This window comes from Toxorhynchites rutilus, chromosome 1 (assembly GCF_029784135.1).
Source record: "Toxorhynchites rutilus septentrionalis strain SRP chromosome 1, ASM2978413v1, whole genome shotgun sequence".
Taxonomy (NCBI): Eukaryota; Metazoa; Arthropoda; class Insecta; order Diptera; family Culicidae; genus Toxorhynchites; species Toxorhynchites rutilus.
Genome location: NC_073744.1, coordinates 106,505,687 through 106,522,265, shown reverse-complemented (window position 1 = coordinate 106,522,265; position 16,579 = coordinate 106,505,687). Strand labels below are relative to the sequence as shown.

The 16,579-nt window shown below is 43.6% G+C and overlaps 1 protein-coding gene and 1 long non-coding RNA gene across 13 annotated transcripts in view; both read right to left on the bottom strand.

Moving 5' to 3' along the window:
* Nucleotides 1-16,579, bottom strand: part of LOC129762337 (glutathione S-transferase 1) — a 70,126-nt gene that overhangs the window by 18,868 nt on the left and 34,679 nt on the right. For 7 of the 12 annotated variants that reach the window (XM_055760525.1, XM_055760529.1, XM_055760530.1 and 4 more), the window contains exon 3: nt 9,732-9,791. The exons of the other annotated variants lie outside the window; for them this stretch is intronic. In XM_055760525.1, the coding sequence (XP_055616500.1) occupies nt 9,732-9,791 (60 nt within the window). The remainder of the gene's footprint in view (nt 1-9,731; nt 9,792-16,579) is intronic. 12 annotated transcript variants of the gene reach the window in all.
* On the bottom strand, nt 9,820-13,243 carry LOC129762340 (uncharacterized). The gene is made up of 3 exons (XR_008740594.1): nt 13,178-13,243; nt 10,773-13,117; nt 9,820-10,704 (listed from the first exon to the last, which is right to left on the bottom strand). It is a non-coding gene; the product is annotated as an uncharacterized LOC129762340 (long non-coding RNA).

Sequence of the window (16,579 nt, the reverse complement as noted above, 5' to 3'; positions counted from 1 at the left end):
TGCAATACAGGTTATATTTTCTACCTTGTCTCATCGATTTCTAAAGAAGGTTGTATGATATCCAGTATCATCATGACCGTACTCTTCTGAAGACGAAATCTCATAAAGAAATCCAGATCGTCCCAATTATCAATATTTATTCGAACACTCATTTTATATTGACGACGTGCTAATAGTAATTCGCCGTATTGTTCACTATTTTCTTCATCATCATCTAAAAATCTCCAATAATATGTATCCCAAACACAATTACGATAACAAGACATTTTGTATAAAATCGTTTTTAATACTAGTTGAATGGCTGAAAAAATATCTGCTACTACTACCAAAGCACAACAGTGAAGAAAAGCAAAAACTGAAAATCGACCGCTTAACGGCGTTAAGCGGTCATAGACCACCGCTTAAGATAAGCGACGCTTAGCCTAAGCCAGGCTTTATTAAACCCTGGCTTAGCCGTTAAGCGGAGGTGAAGAAATGGGAAAAAAGTTAAGCGAGGCTTAACTTGCCGTTAAGCCTCGCTTAAATCTTAAGCGGAGGTGAAGAAACCAAGCGTAAGACTTTTTACCTAAGATCTTTTTACAACAGGACTTGGAAACAGTGTTGCCACACGTACAGATTTTTTCCACTTGTGAAATTTCTTACATTTAAACAAAGCAGTTTTTGGTCAGAGACCAAAACCGTTCGAGTTAGGAGGCGATGAAAAATCTAAATGGAGGTTATGGAAAATTGCGTTCGATTGCTACGTCAGCAGTGTGGAGCTGAAGACGCTTCATGGAAAAAGACAAGTAGCCGTGGTATTTCCTTCCTGGACCCGGAAATAATAGCTCTTTTTTGTTATGACATCAGTTCAGTTTAATTTGTTCCTTGTCTTTTCAACTGTTATATTCCGTTGACGGCATTGAGCTTTGTTTACCAGTTTAGGGGCGTCAAAAATAATAATTGACTTTCTGGCAGAATGAACACGCTTTTAAAACTAAAAATTAAGAGCTCGCGAGTTTGTGTTTTGGCCGGGAATGGCAAAAGCAATTAGCGACTATGTGGGAAAGTGCAAGATTTGTCAACAAACGCAGAAATCTAAGCAAAAGGAGGAAATGTTTTTGAAGAACATACCAGAATACCCTTTTCAGATTGTGGCAAGCGATCTATTTCATTTTGGCGGTCAAGAGTTTGTGCTTTTAGTAGATTCCTGCAGCGGTTTTTACGAGTTTCGAAAACTCAAAGAATCGTCGTCAGAAGAAGTGATAAAATTTCTCAAAGAGATGTTTGCATGTTTTGGTTGTCCAGGAGAATTTCGTAGTGACGGAGGTCCACAGTATTCGTCTAAATTGTTTACACAATTCATTAAAGAGTGGTGCTTCAAGCATAACAAATCAAGTCCAAGTTTCCATAGAACCAATGGTTTAGCATAACGTTATGTGCAAAGTACGAAGAACTTGATTAGGAAATGTGCGCTGAGTAAAGAGGACCCTTATCGAGGATTACTTCTAAAGGGGAACATACCTGGCGAAAACTTAAACTCGCCGGTTTAGAGATTACTTGGAAGGAAAAGCCGAAATCAATTGTGTGCCGCATATTGAAATCGAAGACGACTGAACGGATAAGTGAAAAACTACGGCTGAATCTAGAAAGACAGAAGAGGTATGCGGATAGAGACTCGCAGTGCTTTAAAGAAATTCCCATAAACAGCAGAGTGTGTGTGCAGAATCCAGACGGCTCGTGGTCTTCCGAAATAATAAGGCATAAAAAACGGGAATAGATCATATCTGATAAATTTGGACTCCATTCAACCTACAAGAGTGAGAGAGCCGATTGTTCCAAAAAGATACGCAAGACTTTCATCTGGATCTGATCCTGTTGATCCACCATTGGAACAAGCGGAATCCACAAGTGAGGCGACTAGCTCAATAAAAGCTCAGGAAACTGATGTATCAGTAACTAGTTCAACCACAAGCTATGCCAAAGAGGACGAGGACGAGCGGGCTAATGCGCAATACAGAGCCTTCATGCAATGCACAGCTTCTTAATGTTTTGTTGTCCGAAAAATAAAACCAAAAGTTTTAGATGACTTAGGCGTCGGTGTGCGAGGACGAGGACGAGCGGGCTAATGCGCAATACAGAGCCTTCATGCAATGCACAGCTTCTTAATGTTTTGTTGTCCGAAAAATAAAACCAAAAGTTTTAGATGACTTAGGCGTCGGTGTGCGAGATCAATAAAAATTAAATGGAAAAACCCATTGGCGATAATATTGCTTATTGCATGTTAACAGTTGCTAGTTGCTTATTGCTCCGGTGTGCGAGCCGCCTTAGAATTGATTAAATCAACCTAAAATCTAACATAATCCCAAGGTATTTGATAACATCAACACGGTTTAAAATTTCAGTTTATAATCAAAAATAATGAATAATCTCTTGCGTGGAACGAAATCTTGGAACACTTCAAAGGAGTAAAAACTATTCCATTGATTGTGCACCATTCCTCGAAAATTTGCAACTGCTGTTGTAAAAATTAGCCATCTTCAGTAGACTCCATAAGAAACTTCCAGTGCCATTTCGACGAGGTGAAGAAGAGCTGTGCCACTATGTTAAACCTCTTGAAAACCGTCTCCAAACCTCACCGGAGTAATAACCGAACAATTCGTTTACGGATGGCCAAATCCATCATCAACAGCCGCCTCACCTACGTTCTCGAATTGACATTACCGACCAGAGATAAACTCCTAAAAACTCTATCACAGGTTTACAACAGTGCACTATGGATTATCTCTGGCCTGCTATTATCAACACCAGCAGCCTCGGTATGCGCTGAAATAAGAGAACCTCCTTTTGACATTTTATATTTTCGTTGACGCAGCGATAGTCTTTAGGATTGTGAGCTTCTTCGTTGAAACTAGCGGAAGTAAGGAAACACACCTGACTGTCTTCACGAACGAAATATTGCAGCAGATGACAAACTCAAAACTTTCACCGATAGCTAAAATGCTTTGATTTGGGACTAATAACTAGAGGTTGCCGGTGGTCCGAGTGGATAATACAATCAGGAACAACTTCCGAGCTGGGACAGTTGGACTGAGGTTCCAGTGGAATGAAAGGCCAAGTTTAAATAATTAAACGGATGAATAAAAGTTTTATAAATTAGATGTGTTTACTGCGCGTTCCAATTTCTGAATGAACATGTTTGTTGAAGAACACAGCAGAAGGCTGATGGTGTGCTCTCGCTTTGCTATGCTGCCACCGTGCGCATACACAAGATGTTTAAATGCACAAGGTGGAACGTTCGTTGTTCTACCAACACTCCTCCTCAACGAACATTACCATTCTTTGACGATAAACCTAGAATTCGTGCGAATTTCTGTTGTTTAACTGAACCCACCGGCTTAGTGAGTATATCAGCCACAATATCTTCACTGGGACAGTATTGCAACTCCATGCAACCATCATCACACAGCTGCTTCACGAAATGTCCTCGCACCTCGATGTGCTTGGACCGACAATTCTTCCTTTCCTGGATACAGCTTTGATTGTCCTCCATCACCTTGACCGGATCGCTCAATTGTTCGCCCAAATCCTTCAACGAATTCCGAAGCCAAATTAGTTCTTGACTTGCTTCATTCAGCGCCACATATTCGGATTCCATCGAAGACAATGTGACGCAACTTCGTCTCCGACTTACCCACGATACTGCCGCACCGGCATAGTGGAAGACAAAACCAGTTGTAGATTTCCTTGTAGTTGCATCACCGGCCCAATCGGCATCCGAATAGCCAATTAATTCTCCAGTGTCGTTATACGTCAATTTCCACCCTTTGGTTGAATTCAGGTAGCGAACAACTCGCTTAGCCGCCACCGAATCCGCCTCCGTTGGCGAACTCACTTTCTGACCCAATATCGCCACGCTAGCTGCTGCATCCGGTCTAGCACATACGGAAATGTACAGAAGCGCTCCAACGAGACTTCGATAACCCGTCCCGTCTGTTAATTGAAGACTCTTATCCTCCGTGCGTCTTCGCTCGCTTCGCATCGCGGAGTCCAAACTTTTCCGCAACACGATCGATATATCCCTGCACCGAAATACTGTACTTGCCATCTTCACTATCGATTTTTAATCCCACGAAGTAATTGAGGTCTCCTTCTTCTTCTTCTTGAATTGCGTTAACGTTCCCTGTGGAACTTTTGCCGTCTCAACGAATGCATTAACTAGCGTCATTTATTAATACTTAGTTGAGATTTCTCAAGCCAAATAACACGCCTTGAATGTATTCCGAGGGGCAAACTCTTGAATACGCGTGACCACAGTGCAAGTCGAAGGTAATTTCTTTAACAAAAATCCCCCGATCAGAACGGGAATCGAACCCGAATACCCGGCATGATAATGTGGGACGCTAACCACTCAGCCACGGGTGCACAATTGAGGTCTCCAAGATTGGATTTCGATATTTCGTTTCAGAACCGTGTACACCATTTCGATCTCCGTTTCATCCTCGCAACCCACCAAAATATCGTCCACATACACAATTAAATATACACGTTTCCCATGAACTAGCATTGTGTATAAACATGGATTAGCATCACTTTGACTGAATCCCATTTCCAGAAGGACACCATGCAGTCGTTGGTCCAACATCTTGCGGACTGTTTGAGTCCGTAAATGCTTTTTCTCAGACGGCATACCAAATTTACCTTTCCTTTCATCGTGTATCCAGGTGGCTGCATCACAAAGATTTCTTCGTTCAAATCACCGTACAAGTAGGCCGTTTTGACATCAAAATGTTTCAACTTAATTCCCTTCTTGCTTGCAACGGCTAGAAGCACTCGTAGTGTGGTGTGGCTGGATACTGGTGCGAAAATCTCGTCATAATCCACTCCGTATTTTTGGGAATATTCTTGAGCCACTAGGCGAGCTTTATATTTTGGTGATATATAATTTCAAAAGGTTACCCCATAAAAATGTTCACCACCTCGAAAAAATACCCTATGCAAATCGGACTCAATCGGAATTATAGGAGAGTGGCGCAATGCGGTCAAAGTTTGAGTTTTTTGAACATCGAAACGTCGTCCAGAAAACGTCGTTGGCCGCTCGATGACCCAGAATACGTGCAGAGAAACGAGATCTTAAGCGTACCTATGTAAAAACGTGTTGGGAAATGGACTGGTAATCACCTGACGGTCGCTTAAAGCGAGCCTTGTATTTATCGCAACGATAGTCGTTTCGTGAAAATGGAATCCAATGGCGTTCGATTCGGAGGATCCTGGTCACGGCACCAATTTTATGATCGGTCAAACCCTACGTTGTGTCTTAATTTTTGTATTTTACAGGACATCCGATGTGGATTTCGAATCAAAGCACGTTTTAACATTCAAATTACAGAGAAACTTTTTAACGCATACTTAAACTTTATTTCACAATTAACGAACAATGGACATAATAGAGCTTTTATAACAAGACGAACTTAACAGAGTGCTTTATTTCTTACAACTAACAGACAAACTATATACGATGAGTACAATGATCTATTGGATCGTGCAGTGCTACCAGACGACAAGAAAAATTTCGTCTAATTTTGAGGAAACACAGTCTTGAAATATTTCACAATCCAACAGAAAGTAATGCAACTTTTTTCGAGACCAATAATATTAACAGAAGCATTTCTTTTGAGAATAGCGCAAAATGATAAGAAGTATTCATATTCGTAGTAGCTTCAAGCCACCAATGTATGTCTCTGTATTAGGGTGCCAATAAATGTATGGGGAAAAATCGACCCTAAAATTTTAAAAAGTTACCCTATACAAAATGTTCACCACCTCGAAAAAACACTCTATGTAAAATATCAGCTCAATCGGACTAAAGGGAGAGTGGCGCAAAGTGGTCAAAAAAAATTCGAGATGATTGTAAATTTCGACAAGTAATGCAATTTTACGTCGATTTTCTTTACTCTTCCCTTGGGTGATTTTTCGATGTTCAAAAAACTCAAACTTTGATTGCGCCACTCTCCTATAATTCCGATTGAGTCCGATTTGCATAGGGTATTTTTTCGAGGTGGTGAACATTTTTATGGGGTAACCTTTTGAAATTATATATCACCAAAATATAAAGCTCGCCTAGTGGCTCAAGAATATTCCCAAAAATACGGAGTGGATTATGACGAGATTTTCGCACCAGTATCCAGCCACACCACACTACGAGTGCTTCTAGCCGTTGCAAGCAAGAAGGGAATTAAGTTGAAACATTTTGATGTCAAAACGGCCTACTTGTACGGTGATTTGAACGAAGAAATCTTTATGATGCAGCCACCTGGATACTCGATGAAAGGAAAGGAAAATTTGGTATGCCGTCTGAGAAAAAGCATTTACGGACTCAAACAGTCCGCAAGATGTTGGAACCAACGACTGCATGGTGTCCTTCTGGAAATGGGATTCAGTCAAAGTGATGCTAATCCATGTTTATACACAATGCTAGTTCATGGGAAACGTGTATATTTAATTGTGTATGTGGACGATATTTTGGTGGGTTGCGAGGATGAAACGGAGATCGAAATGGTGTACACGGTTCTGAAACGAAATATCAAAATCACCAATCTTGGAGACCTCAGTTGTGCACCCGTGGCTGAGTGGTTAGCGTCCCACATTATCATGCCGGGTATTCGGGTTCGATTCCCGTTCTGGTCGGGGGATTTTTCGTCAAAGAAATTACCTTTGACTTGCACTGTGGTCAAGCGTATTCAAGAGTTTGCCCCTCGGAATACATTCAAGGCGTGTTATTTGGCTTGAGAAATCTCAACTAAGTATTAATAAATGACGCTAGTTAATGCATTCGTTGAGACGGCAAAAGTTCCACAGGGAACGTTAACGCAATTCAAGAAGAAGAAGAAGGAGACCTCAATTACATCGTGGGATTAAAAATCGATAGTGAAGATGGCAAGTACAGTATTTCGGTGCAGGGATACATCGATCGTGTTGCGGAAAAGTTTGGACTCCGCGATGCGAAGCGAGCGAAGACGCACGGAGGATAAGAGTCTTCAATTAACAGACGGGACGGGTTATCGAAGTCTCGTTGGAGCGCTTCTGTACATTTCCGTATGTGCTAGACCGGATGCAGCAGCTAGCGTGGCGTTGGGTCAGAAAGTGAGTTCGCCAACGGAGGCGGATTCGGTGGCGGCTAAGCGAGTTGTTCGCTACCTGAATTCAACCAAAGGGTGGAAATTGACGTATAACCTCACTGGAGAATTAATTGGCTATTCGGATGCCGATTGGGCCGGTGATGCAACTACAAGGAAATCTACAACTGGTTTTGTCTTCCACTATGCCGGTGCGGCAGTATCGTGGGTAAGTCGGAGACGAAGTTGCGTCACATTGTCTTCGATGAAATTCGAATATGTGGCGCTGAATGAAGCAAGTCAAGAACTAATTTGGCTTCGGAATTCGTTGAAGGATTTGGGCGAACAATTGAGCGATCCGGTCAAGGTGATGGAGGACAATCAAAGCTGTATCCAGGAAAGGAAGAATTGTCGGTCCAAGCACATCGAGGTGCGAGGACATTTCGTGAAGCAGCTGTGTGATGATGGTTGCATGGAGTTGCAATACTGTCCCAGTGAAGATATTGTGGCTGATATACTCACTAAGCCGGCGGGTTCAGTTAAACAACAGAAGTTCGCACGAATTCTAGGTTTATCGTCAAAGGATGGTAATGTTCGTTGAGGAGGAGTGTTGGTAGAACAACGAACGTTCCACCTTGTGCATTTAAACATCTTGTGTATGCGCACGGTGGCAGCATAGCAAAGCGAGAGCACACCATCAGCCTTCTGCTGTGTTCTTCAACAAACATGTTCATTCAGAAATTGGAACGCGCAGTAAACACATCTAATTTATAAAACTTTTATTCATCCGTTTAATTATTTAAACTTGGCCTTTCATTCCACTGGAACCTCAGTCCAACTGTCCCAGCTTGGAAGTTGTTCCTGATTGTATTATCCACTCGGACCACCGGCAACCTCTAGTTATTAGTCCCAAATTCAATTGAATCGCGTTTCTACAAAATGGCCGACGAACAGCAGAGGAGACAACTAAATTGCCGTCGTGACACGATGATCGCCGCACTGGGTCGGGCTGAGGCTTTTCTGGCTGGATACATTTCCGATCGGGATCAACTGCAGGTACCGTTGAGGCTTGAGTATCTGAATAGTATTGGGAATACTCTTGAAGAAGTCCAGGCTCAATTGGAGGACACCGAAATCAATTATGAAGGAATGGCACGCAACGCTGAGATTCGTGCTGATTTCGAAAAAAATAAAAAAATAAACTTCCTACCATTTCTCTTCCTGAGTTCGACGGTGACTACAAACAGTGGCTCACATTTCATGATACGTTTCTGGCTCTCATTCATTCAAACCCGGATGTTCCAGACATCCAAAAATTTCATTACTTGCGAGCAGCAGTTAAAGGAGAAGCGGCTCAATTAATAGAGTCGATCGCTATCAGCTCTGCCAACTATTCTGGCGTGGCAAACGCTCGAGGGGCGATACGCGAACGATTACCTTTTGAAGAAACGCCACATGCAAGCGCTCTTCGAAATCCCTTTCATGAAGACTGAATGCGCAGCGACATTGCATGCGCTAGTAGATGAATTCGATCGTCATACGAAAATTTTACGCCAATTAGGAGAGCCAACCGACACCATACTCGAGCATCTTCTGTGCACACGCCTGCACAACGACACATTGAAGGCATGGGAGGACCACGCTTCAACTGTGAACGAACCGAATTATAATTGCCTAATAGATTTCCTGCAACGTAGGATTAGAGTGCTGGAATCGATTTCCGTCAACCATCACGTGGAAACACCACGCTCTTGTACATCTATTCATTCGACCAAAAAGACGCCTCACTTTCGTCTTTCGTTCTGCTCATCGATAACCAATTTGGAAGGAAAATGTCCCGCTTGCAATCAGCACCATCCGCTGATAAAATGTCAAAGGTTCAATAAGCTTTCATTGTCTGAAAGACAGCAACTAGTAAACGTAAAGCGTCTCTGTCTCAACTGCTTAAAAGGTGATCATATGGCTCGTAATTGTCCATCCAACTTCAATTGCAGACACTGCAATCGCCGACATCACACTCTACTTCTTGTCACGTCAAACGACAATGCCAGACATCGCATGAACGGTAACGCTATTCAGAATTTACTCCTGCACGAAATAACGTGTCCACATCACCCACGCAACAATCGACAATCGTCGAAAGCGAAGACCACTCACCTCAAGAAATCAGTTTACCTGTCCAACAACCATATGAAAATGTGTTCCTACTCACTGCAGTAGTAAATGTCGTAGATGCGTACGGACATGAACATCCAGCGCGCGCGCTCCCTGATAGTGCTTCACAGCCTAATTTGATATCTGAGCGATTAACTCAAAGGCTAAGACTACGCTCAAACAGTGTGAATGTTACAATTCAAGGAGCTGGAAAATTAGCTAAGGTAGTAAACCGATCTGTGTTTGCTAATATCAAATCCAGAAAGATTGATTTCTCTACCGGTGTCACATTCTTGGTGATGGATAAAGTGACTGCAAATCTTCTCGCCCACAACATTCCTATATCGGATTGGGCCATCCCGAGCGATTTATTCTTGGCCGATCCCACGTTCAATCAAAGCCAGCCGATTGATATGGTTCTAGGTGCAAGACATTTTTATTCATTCTTCCCAACCGCTAATCGCATCCAACTGCGAAGTAACTTACCCATTCTGGTCGATAGTGTTTTCGGATGGATTGTAGCAGGCTCATCTCACACCGTCCACCCTAAAAATGAAGCAACATTGTCATGCAGTGTTGTTGAAGTAGCAATGGTATCATTGGAAGATTCTTTGGAGCGTTTTTGTAAAACCGAGGAGTTACAAACGAAAGATAATTTTTCGATAGAGGAAAGACATTGTGAAACAACATACGCAACCACTACAACAAGAAACGTTGAAGGGCGATACATAGTTCGCCTACCACGGAAGCCTGATTTCAAGACTCAAGGACAAATGCCCTACGGCGATTTCAATTACTCGAGAAAAGGCTAGAACGGAATCCAAAGCTGAAAAGTGAATATCACGTTGCAAAAATGTACAGGCAAGTACTTGTGGATCCGAACGATACACCGCTGCAACGAATTTTCTGGCGTTTTTTCCCAAGAAGCTCCAATCGAAGTTTACGAACTCCTAACCGTGACTTACGGTTTAGCACCTTCCTCGTATCTTGCTACACGCACTCTGCAACAATTGGCAGACGACGAGAAAGAATCGTTTCCAATAGGCGCACCTGCAGTACAAAAATGTTTTTATGTGGACGATTTTATTGGCGGCGCCCAATTCATAGAGACAGCAGTCCAGTTGCGGAATGAACTGACTAATTTGCTCCAGAAAGGCGGCTTCGAGCTCCGGAAATGGACATCAAATCGACTAGAAGTGCTCCATGGTTTGAATGTCGATCAGATAGGAACTGAATCTACACTCCAATTCAGTCCATGCGAAACCATCAAGACTTTGGGCATATGCTGGGAGCCCGAAGGCGATTTCCTTCGATTCGATTCGGTTGTTCAAGATCACCACGAAGTTCCACCAAAACGCTCCATACTCTCCACCATAGCTAGACTTTTTGACCCTTTGGGTCTCATTGCTCCTGTTGTCGTCAAGGAAAAAATTCTAATGCAAGAACTGTGGTTGCTTTCCTGCGAATGGGAAGATCCTGTTCCAGAGAAGACTAGGATAAAATGGAAAGAATATCAGCGACAATTACCCATGATAGCAGCTTATCGAGCTGACTGATTTGCGTTCCAGATAAACTCGTCAATACAACTCCATACGTTCGCTGACGGCTCTGAATAGGCCTATGGAGCATGCACGTTGTGAAGATGCACGAGGAAACGTGAGGATTCAGCTTTTAGCATCCAAGTCGAAAGTGTCTCCATTGAAGCGGCTATCTATTGCGCGTCTTGAGCTTTGCGCAGCGGTTCTAGCAGCACATCTCCACTCACGAATTAAACAGGCAATTGACATCAGCATTTCAGGATCATATTTCTGGTCCGATTCTGCAGTTACACTGCAATGGTTACGATCACCACCGAATGTATGGAAAACATTCGTGGCAAACAGAGTTTCCGAGATTCAACATTTCACACACGACTCTCAGTGGAATCATGTGTCCGGTTGCGAGAATCCAGCGGATCTAGTGTCCCGTGGTATGACAGTCGAAGAATTTCTCAACAGCAAAATGGAGAAAGAAGGAAAAAATGGAAAAAGAGAAATTATTATCAAAACATTCACATATTCGTAAAATGAGTCCATTCTTAGACCCAGAGAAAATACTCAGAGTGGGAGGTCGATTGAATCTGTCCCAGCTTCCCTACCAAACCAAACATCCTGCCTTACTACCAAATCCTCATCCTTTTACACGGGCAATTGCAGAGTACTTCCACCAAAAACTACTTCATGGCGGCGGGCGTTTACTGCTGACCGCCATACGTGAAGAATTCTGGCCACTACAGGGTCGCAGATTAGTTCGAAATATTGTGCGAAACTGTTTTCGTTGCACTCGCCTCAACCCCGTACCTGTCCAGCAGCAAATTGGACAGCTGCCTACTTCGAGAGTCACTCCGAGTCGTCCATTCAGCATAACTGGCGTCGACTATGCAGGGCCCGTATATTTGAAGCCGATACATAAACGTGCCGCTCCGACTAAAGCATATATTTGCATATTTGTGTGTTTCGCTGCGAAGGCAGTCCACATCGAGCTCGCCAGCGATTTATAAACCCAGGCCTTTCTATGCGCTCTCCGTCCCTTCATATCTCGTCGTGGTCGTCCACTGCACATACACTCGGACAACGGGAAGAATTTCGAGGGAGCTAGAAACGAATTATCCCAATTATTCGAAATGCTAAATGACAGCTGCGAAATATCATCTGCCTGCACAGAAGAAGACATCACATGGCATTTAATACCGCCTAAAGCACCACACTTCGGTGGTCTCTGGGAGGCCGCGGTCAAGGTGGCGAAAAGACATCTCTATCGTCAGTTAGGATGCTCCAAGCTGTCTTTCGAGGACATGTGTACCATTTTGACTCAAGTCGAAGCATCTATGAATACACGACCGCTACTACCGATTACGGATGACCCAAACGATTTAGCAGCTTTAACTCCGGCGCACTTCCTCATAGGCACTACAATAACCGCCCTGCCCGACCCAGATCTCCATCATCTTCCAGCTAACCGGCTTGATCACTTCCAAGAACTTCAGATGCATGTGCAAAGGTTTTGGCGTCACTGGCGTTCAGAATATCTTCAGGAGCTCCAGAAGGACACTAAAGGCTCAATACGGAACGATGGAATTTCGATCGGCAGAATGGTCATCATAGTTGATGAATTGCAGCCGCCTACACGATGGTCCTTGGCACGTATTGTGGACGTTCATCCTGGGAAGGACCATATCATCAGAGTCGTCTCTCTTCGCACGGCTCGCGGAGTTATCACTCGACCCACTTCCAAGATCTGCTTTCTACCAGATTCATCAGTAGATCTGGATCAGGACGGACGCATAGGCTTACCAGTCAACCGGAATGCCTCTAATTTAGATAAATAAATTGTAAATTTGTAGCGAAGCCTAAAAGCACATCCATTGTAAATGTTTTTTGTTATTGTTTATTGAAACTGATCGTTCAAGGCGGCGGGTATGTTGGATTGTGAAATATTTCAAGACTGTGTTTCCTCAAAATTAGACGAGATTTTTCTTGTCGTCTGGTAGCACTGCACGATCCAATAGATCATTGTACTCATCGTATATAGTTTGTCTGTTAGTTGTAAGGAATAAAGCACTATGTTAAGTTCGTCTTGTTATAAAAGCTCTATTATGTCCATTGTTCGTTAATTGTGAAATAAAGTTTAAGTATGCATTAAAAAGTTTCTCTGTAATTTGAATGTTAAAACGTGCTTTGATTCGAAATCCACATCGGATGTCCTGTAAAATACAAAAATTAAGACACAACGTAGGGTTTGACCGATCACTTTCTCATGCTCAATGTAGCGAAGCAACAGATGAAACAGATTTCCGAAATTTTAATATTTATTTACGGATAATTAAAATTTTCCTGAAAGTTTACAATATTAGGTTAGGTTATATTGAATTAATAGTTTGTATCAGGACTCACGTTTGTGGGTTTCTCGTGACTTCGTACCCAAACTGGATAATATAATTGCCGCGATCCCTTAATATTTCCTAAATACAAATATTATATAAGTATGACCTTCAATCGTGATATCTACATGAACTACCTTTCAGCGTATTTATATATATATATATATATATATATATATATATATATATATATATATATATATATATATATATATATATATATATATACTGTACAAAGTTAGATTAGATTACACAGAGTTTATCAAGTGAGTAGAGATAACGTTTCTTCAGGATAGTTCAACTTGCATTGTCCTTTTCCGATCAAAAGAAGAAGAAGTTGAGCTGTTTTAGGAAACGTAAAAAAGGCTTTTCAAGAACCTGAACAAGGTGGATCTCAAAGCTCTCGCAGTTCAAACGTCAGCGCATTTCTTCTCATCAGGGATGTACGCAACAGAGCCCCCCCCCTCCCCGGTGGCCGGATCCTTATCCGGTTCACTCTTCTCTGTGCTGACGTCCAACACAGCTAATCTATCCGCTGGTCGTTCGTACACTCCGGAATTGGTTTGTACCGTAGCGGACCTGACCTGACCGTCATTGGAAGGTTTCGTGCCGATCACGCGACCTCTTGGCCAGCAATTCCTTGGAAAGTTCAAATCAACGATGATTACTTCATCGCCTACCTGAATTGGGCGTGCTGGTTTGAACCATTTTGACCGTCGCGTAATTTCGGGGAGATACTCAGCTAACCATCTCTTCCAGAAGATATTGGCTAACACTTGTGATGATTTCCACGCTGCTCGAAGGGCCGATCCACTGTCGTCGTAGGTTACCAATGATTTTAATCCGTTTGATGAACCTACTAGGATGTCATTGGGCGTTAAGGCAGGGGAACTTTCATTGTCGACGGCAACGTACGTCAGCGGACGAGAGTTTATGATATTTTCGATCTCGACCAGGGTGTTTCGGAGAACTTCATCTGTTGGGTGATGCGATGTTGGAAGGATTTGTATCAGGATCTTCTTTACGGACTGAATCAATCTTTCCCAACTCCCTCCCATATGGGGAGAAGCTGGGGGATTAAACGACCACTTCGTTTCTTCGGTCGTGAATTCGGACATTAGGCGATTTTCGTCCATCTGTTCCAATGCTTTCTTTAGCTTTTTGCTCGTCCCGACCAGATTTGTCCCACGGTCACTAATTATTTCGATTGGGACTCCGCGTCGAGACATGATGTTCCGCAAAATCATAATGCAAGAAGCCGTCGTCAGAGTATGTGCTAACTCAATGTGCACTGCACGGGTTGAGAGGCAAGTGGCTAAAACACCCCAACGCTTTTCCACACGGCGTCCGACAGTGACTTGCATGGGTCCGAAATAGTCAAGGCCCATGTATGAGAATGGCCCGATGAACGCTGCTAAACGAGCTCTCGGTAAGTCGGCCATCGCTGGTGGATCCGGCTTGGCGAGAAGTATCTGGCATTCCTGACAGTTTCGTCGCACTTTTCCGTAGACTACGCGTAGACGAGGGACGTAAAACTTGCTTCTAATTTCATTGAGCACGGTTTGATGGCATTGGTGGTGGAAATCCTCATGTACCTGTTTAACCACCAGATGAGTAACCAAATGCTGCCGTGGTAGAATGATGGGATGTTTCTGGGTTTCATCAATGAGGTTGCACGCGCTCAGGCGACCTCGAAGCCGTAATACACCTTCATCGTCGACAAATGGTTCTAGCTTGAACAGTGGACTTTTCTTAGGGAGAACTTTTTTAGCATTATCTGGTTTAGAGTATGTGAGTAACTTCTGTTCTTCCGGATAGATGTCTTCCTGCGCTTTCCGATAGAGATAGTTTGCTGCTTCACGTAGATCATCACGTGTTAGCGGATCGCTCTCCGGACTACGTACTGCTACTGTGCCTTTGGAAGATCGTAGCGCACGAGCAGTAGCCTGTAAAAGCGTTTTCCATTGAGTGTAATCATTCAGCGTCACAATGCATTGTTTTTTTTCTGTGTGATGAAGCAGCTTCGGACGAAGTTCTTCATTTGTGGGTCCCAACGATGGAAATTCTGGCCATCGGTCTTCAGATTGCCACAGAAAATCTGGTGCTTTAAACCACCGGCTGTCGAAGTCCAAATTCGGCACTCGCTTCCACTTCGTGGCTTCATCTGCCACATTCAAACGAGTGGGAACCCACCGCCATTCGGAAAATTCAGTTGACTCTAGCAGCTCACTAACGCGGAAGGCCACAAACGGACTGTGTCGTCGATGGTCGGACTTGAGCCAGCATAGGACATCGCGAGCATCCGTCCAAAAATAGCGTTTGTTGATATTATACGTATGACCTTGTTGGATATTGCTCGCCAATCGGGAACCAACAACAGCTGCCTGGAGCTCGAGACGCGGAATGGAGGTAAATTTAAGAGGAGCGACTCGACTTTTTGCTCCAATTAGAGCACATTCCACTTGACCGCGTTCCTCGAACCGGAAGTAGCACACTGCAGCGTAGCCTTCTTCACTGGCATCTACGAAAGTGTGGAGTTGGATGTTGGTGCAAAGACCAATTGAGAGAGACAGCCGATAGCAGCGTGGGATCTGCAACGATTCCAGGTTCGGGAGGAAGCGCAGCCAAGTTTGCCACTTTTCCCATTCTCGATCCGCTATACACTCGTCCCAGGACACGCCTGATCTCCACACGTCCTGAAGGAGTACGTTCTCGAACATTAGGTAATGTGCAATCATTCCCAGGGGATCATAAATTGACATCATGGTCCGCAGCAATTCACGCTTCGTTGGACGCTTTCCTTCCAGAAGAATTTTCTCATTACGTTGTGTAAACATTTTGTATGTGAAAGTATCTGAGCTCGTTGACCACCACATACCCAAGACCTTTTCGTTGGCCATCTCAGAGGCGATATCCATGGATTTCTCCGAAACTTGCTCTTCGCCCATGGCTTTGAGTACTTTGCGGGAGTTAGAAACCCAGTTTCGCATTTCGAAACCCGCATGAGAGTGAATTTGTTTCACTTGTTGGGCCAGTTCGATTGCGTCATCTTCCGTCTCTACGCTGGTAAGCATGTCATCCACGTAGTGGGCTTTCTGGATAACATCAACTGCTGCTGGGAACTGCGATCGAAACCGCTCGGCATTCTCGTTCTTAACGAACTGAGCACAGCTTGGAGAACATGTGGCTCCGAACGACATCACGGCTAGAACGTAAACATCAGGCTCATCTTGCGCATCCTCGGTGCGCCAGAGAAAGCGTAGACAATGTTGATCGTCTTCAATCATCTGCACCTGGTGGAACATCTCTCGGATGTCCCCACCAATGGCCACCAGGTGCTCGCGAAACTTATACAATACTGATGGGAGCTCGGTCAACTGATCGGGACCTTTAAGAAGAAACGCATTCAGCGATA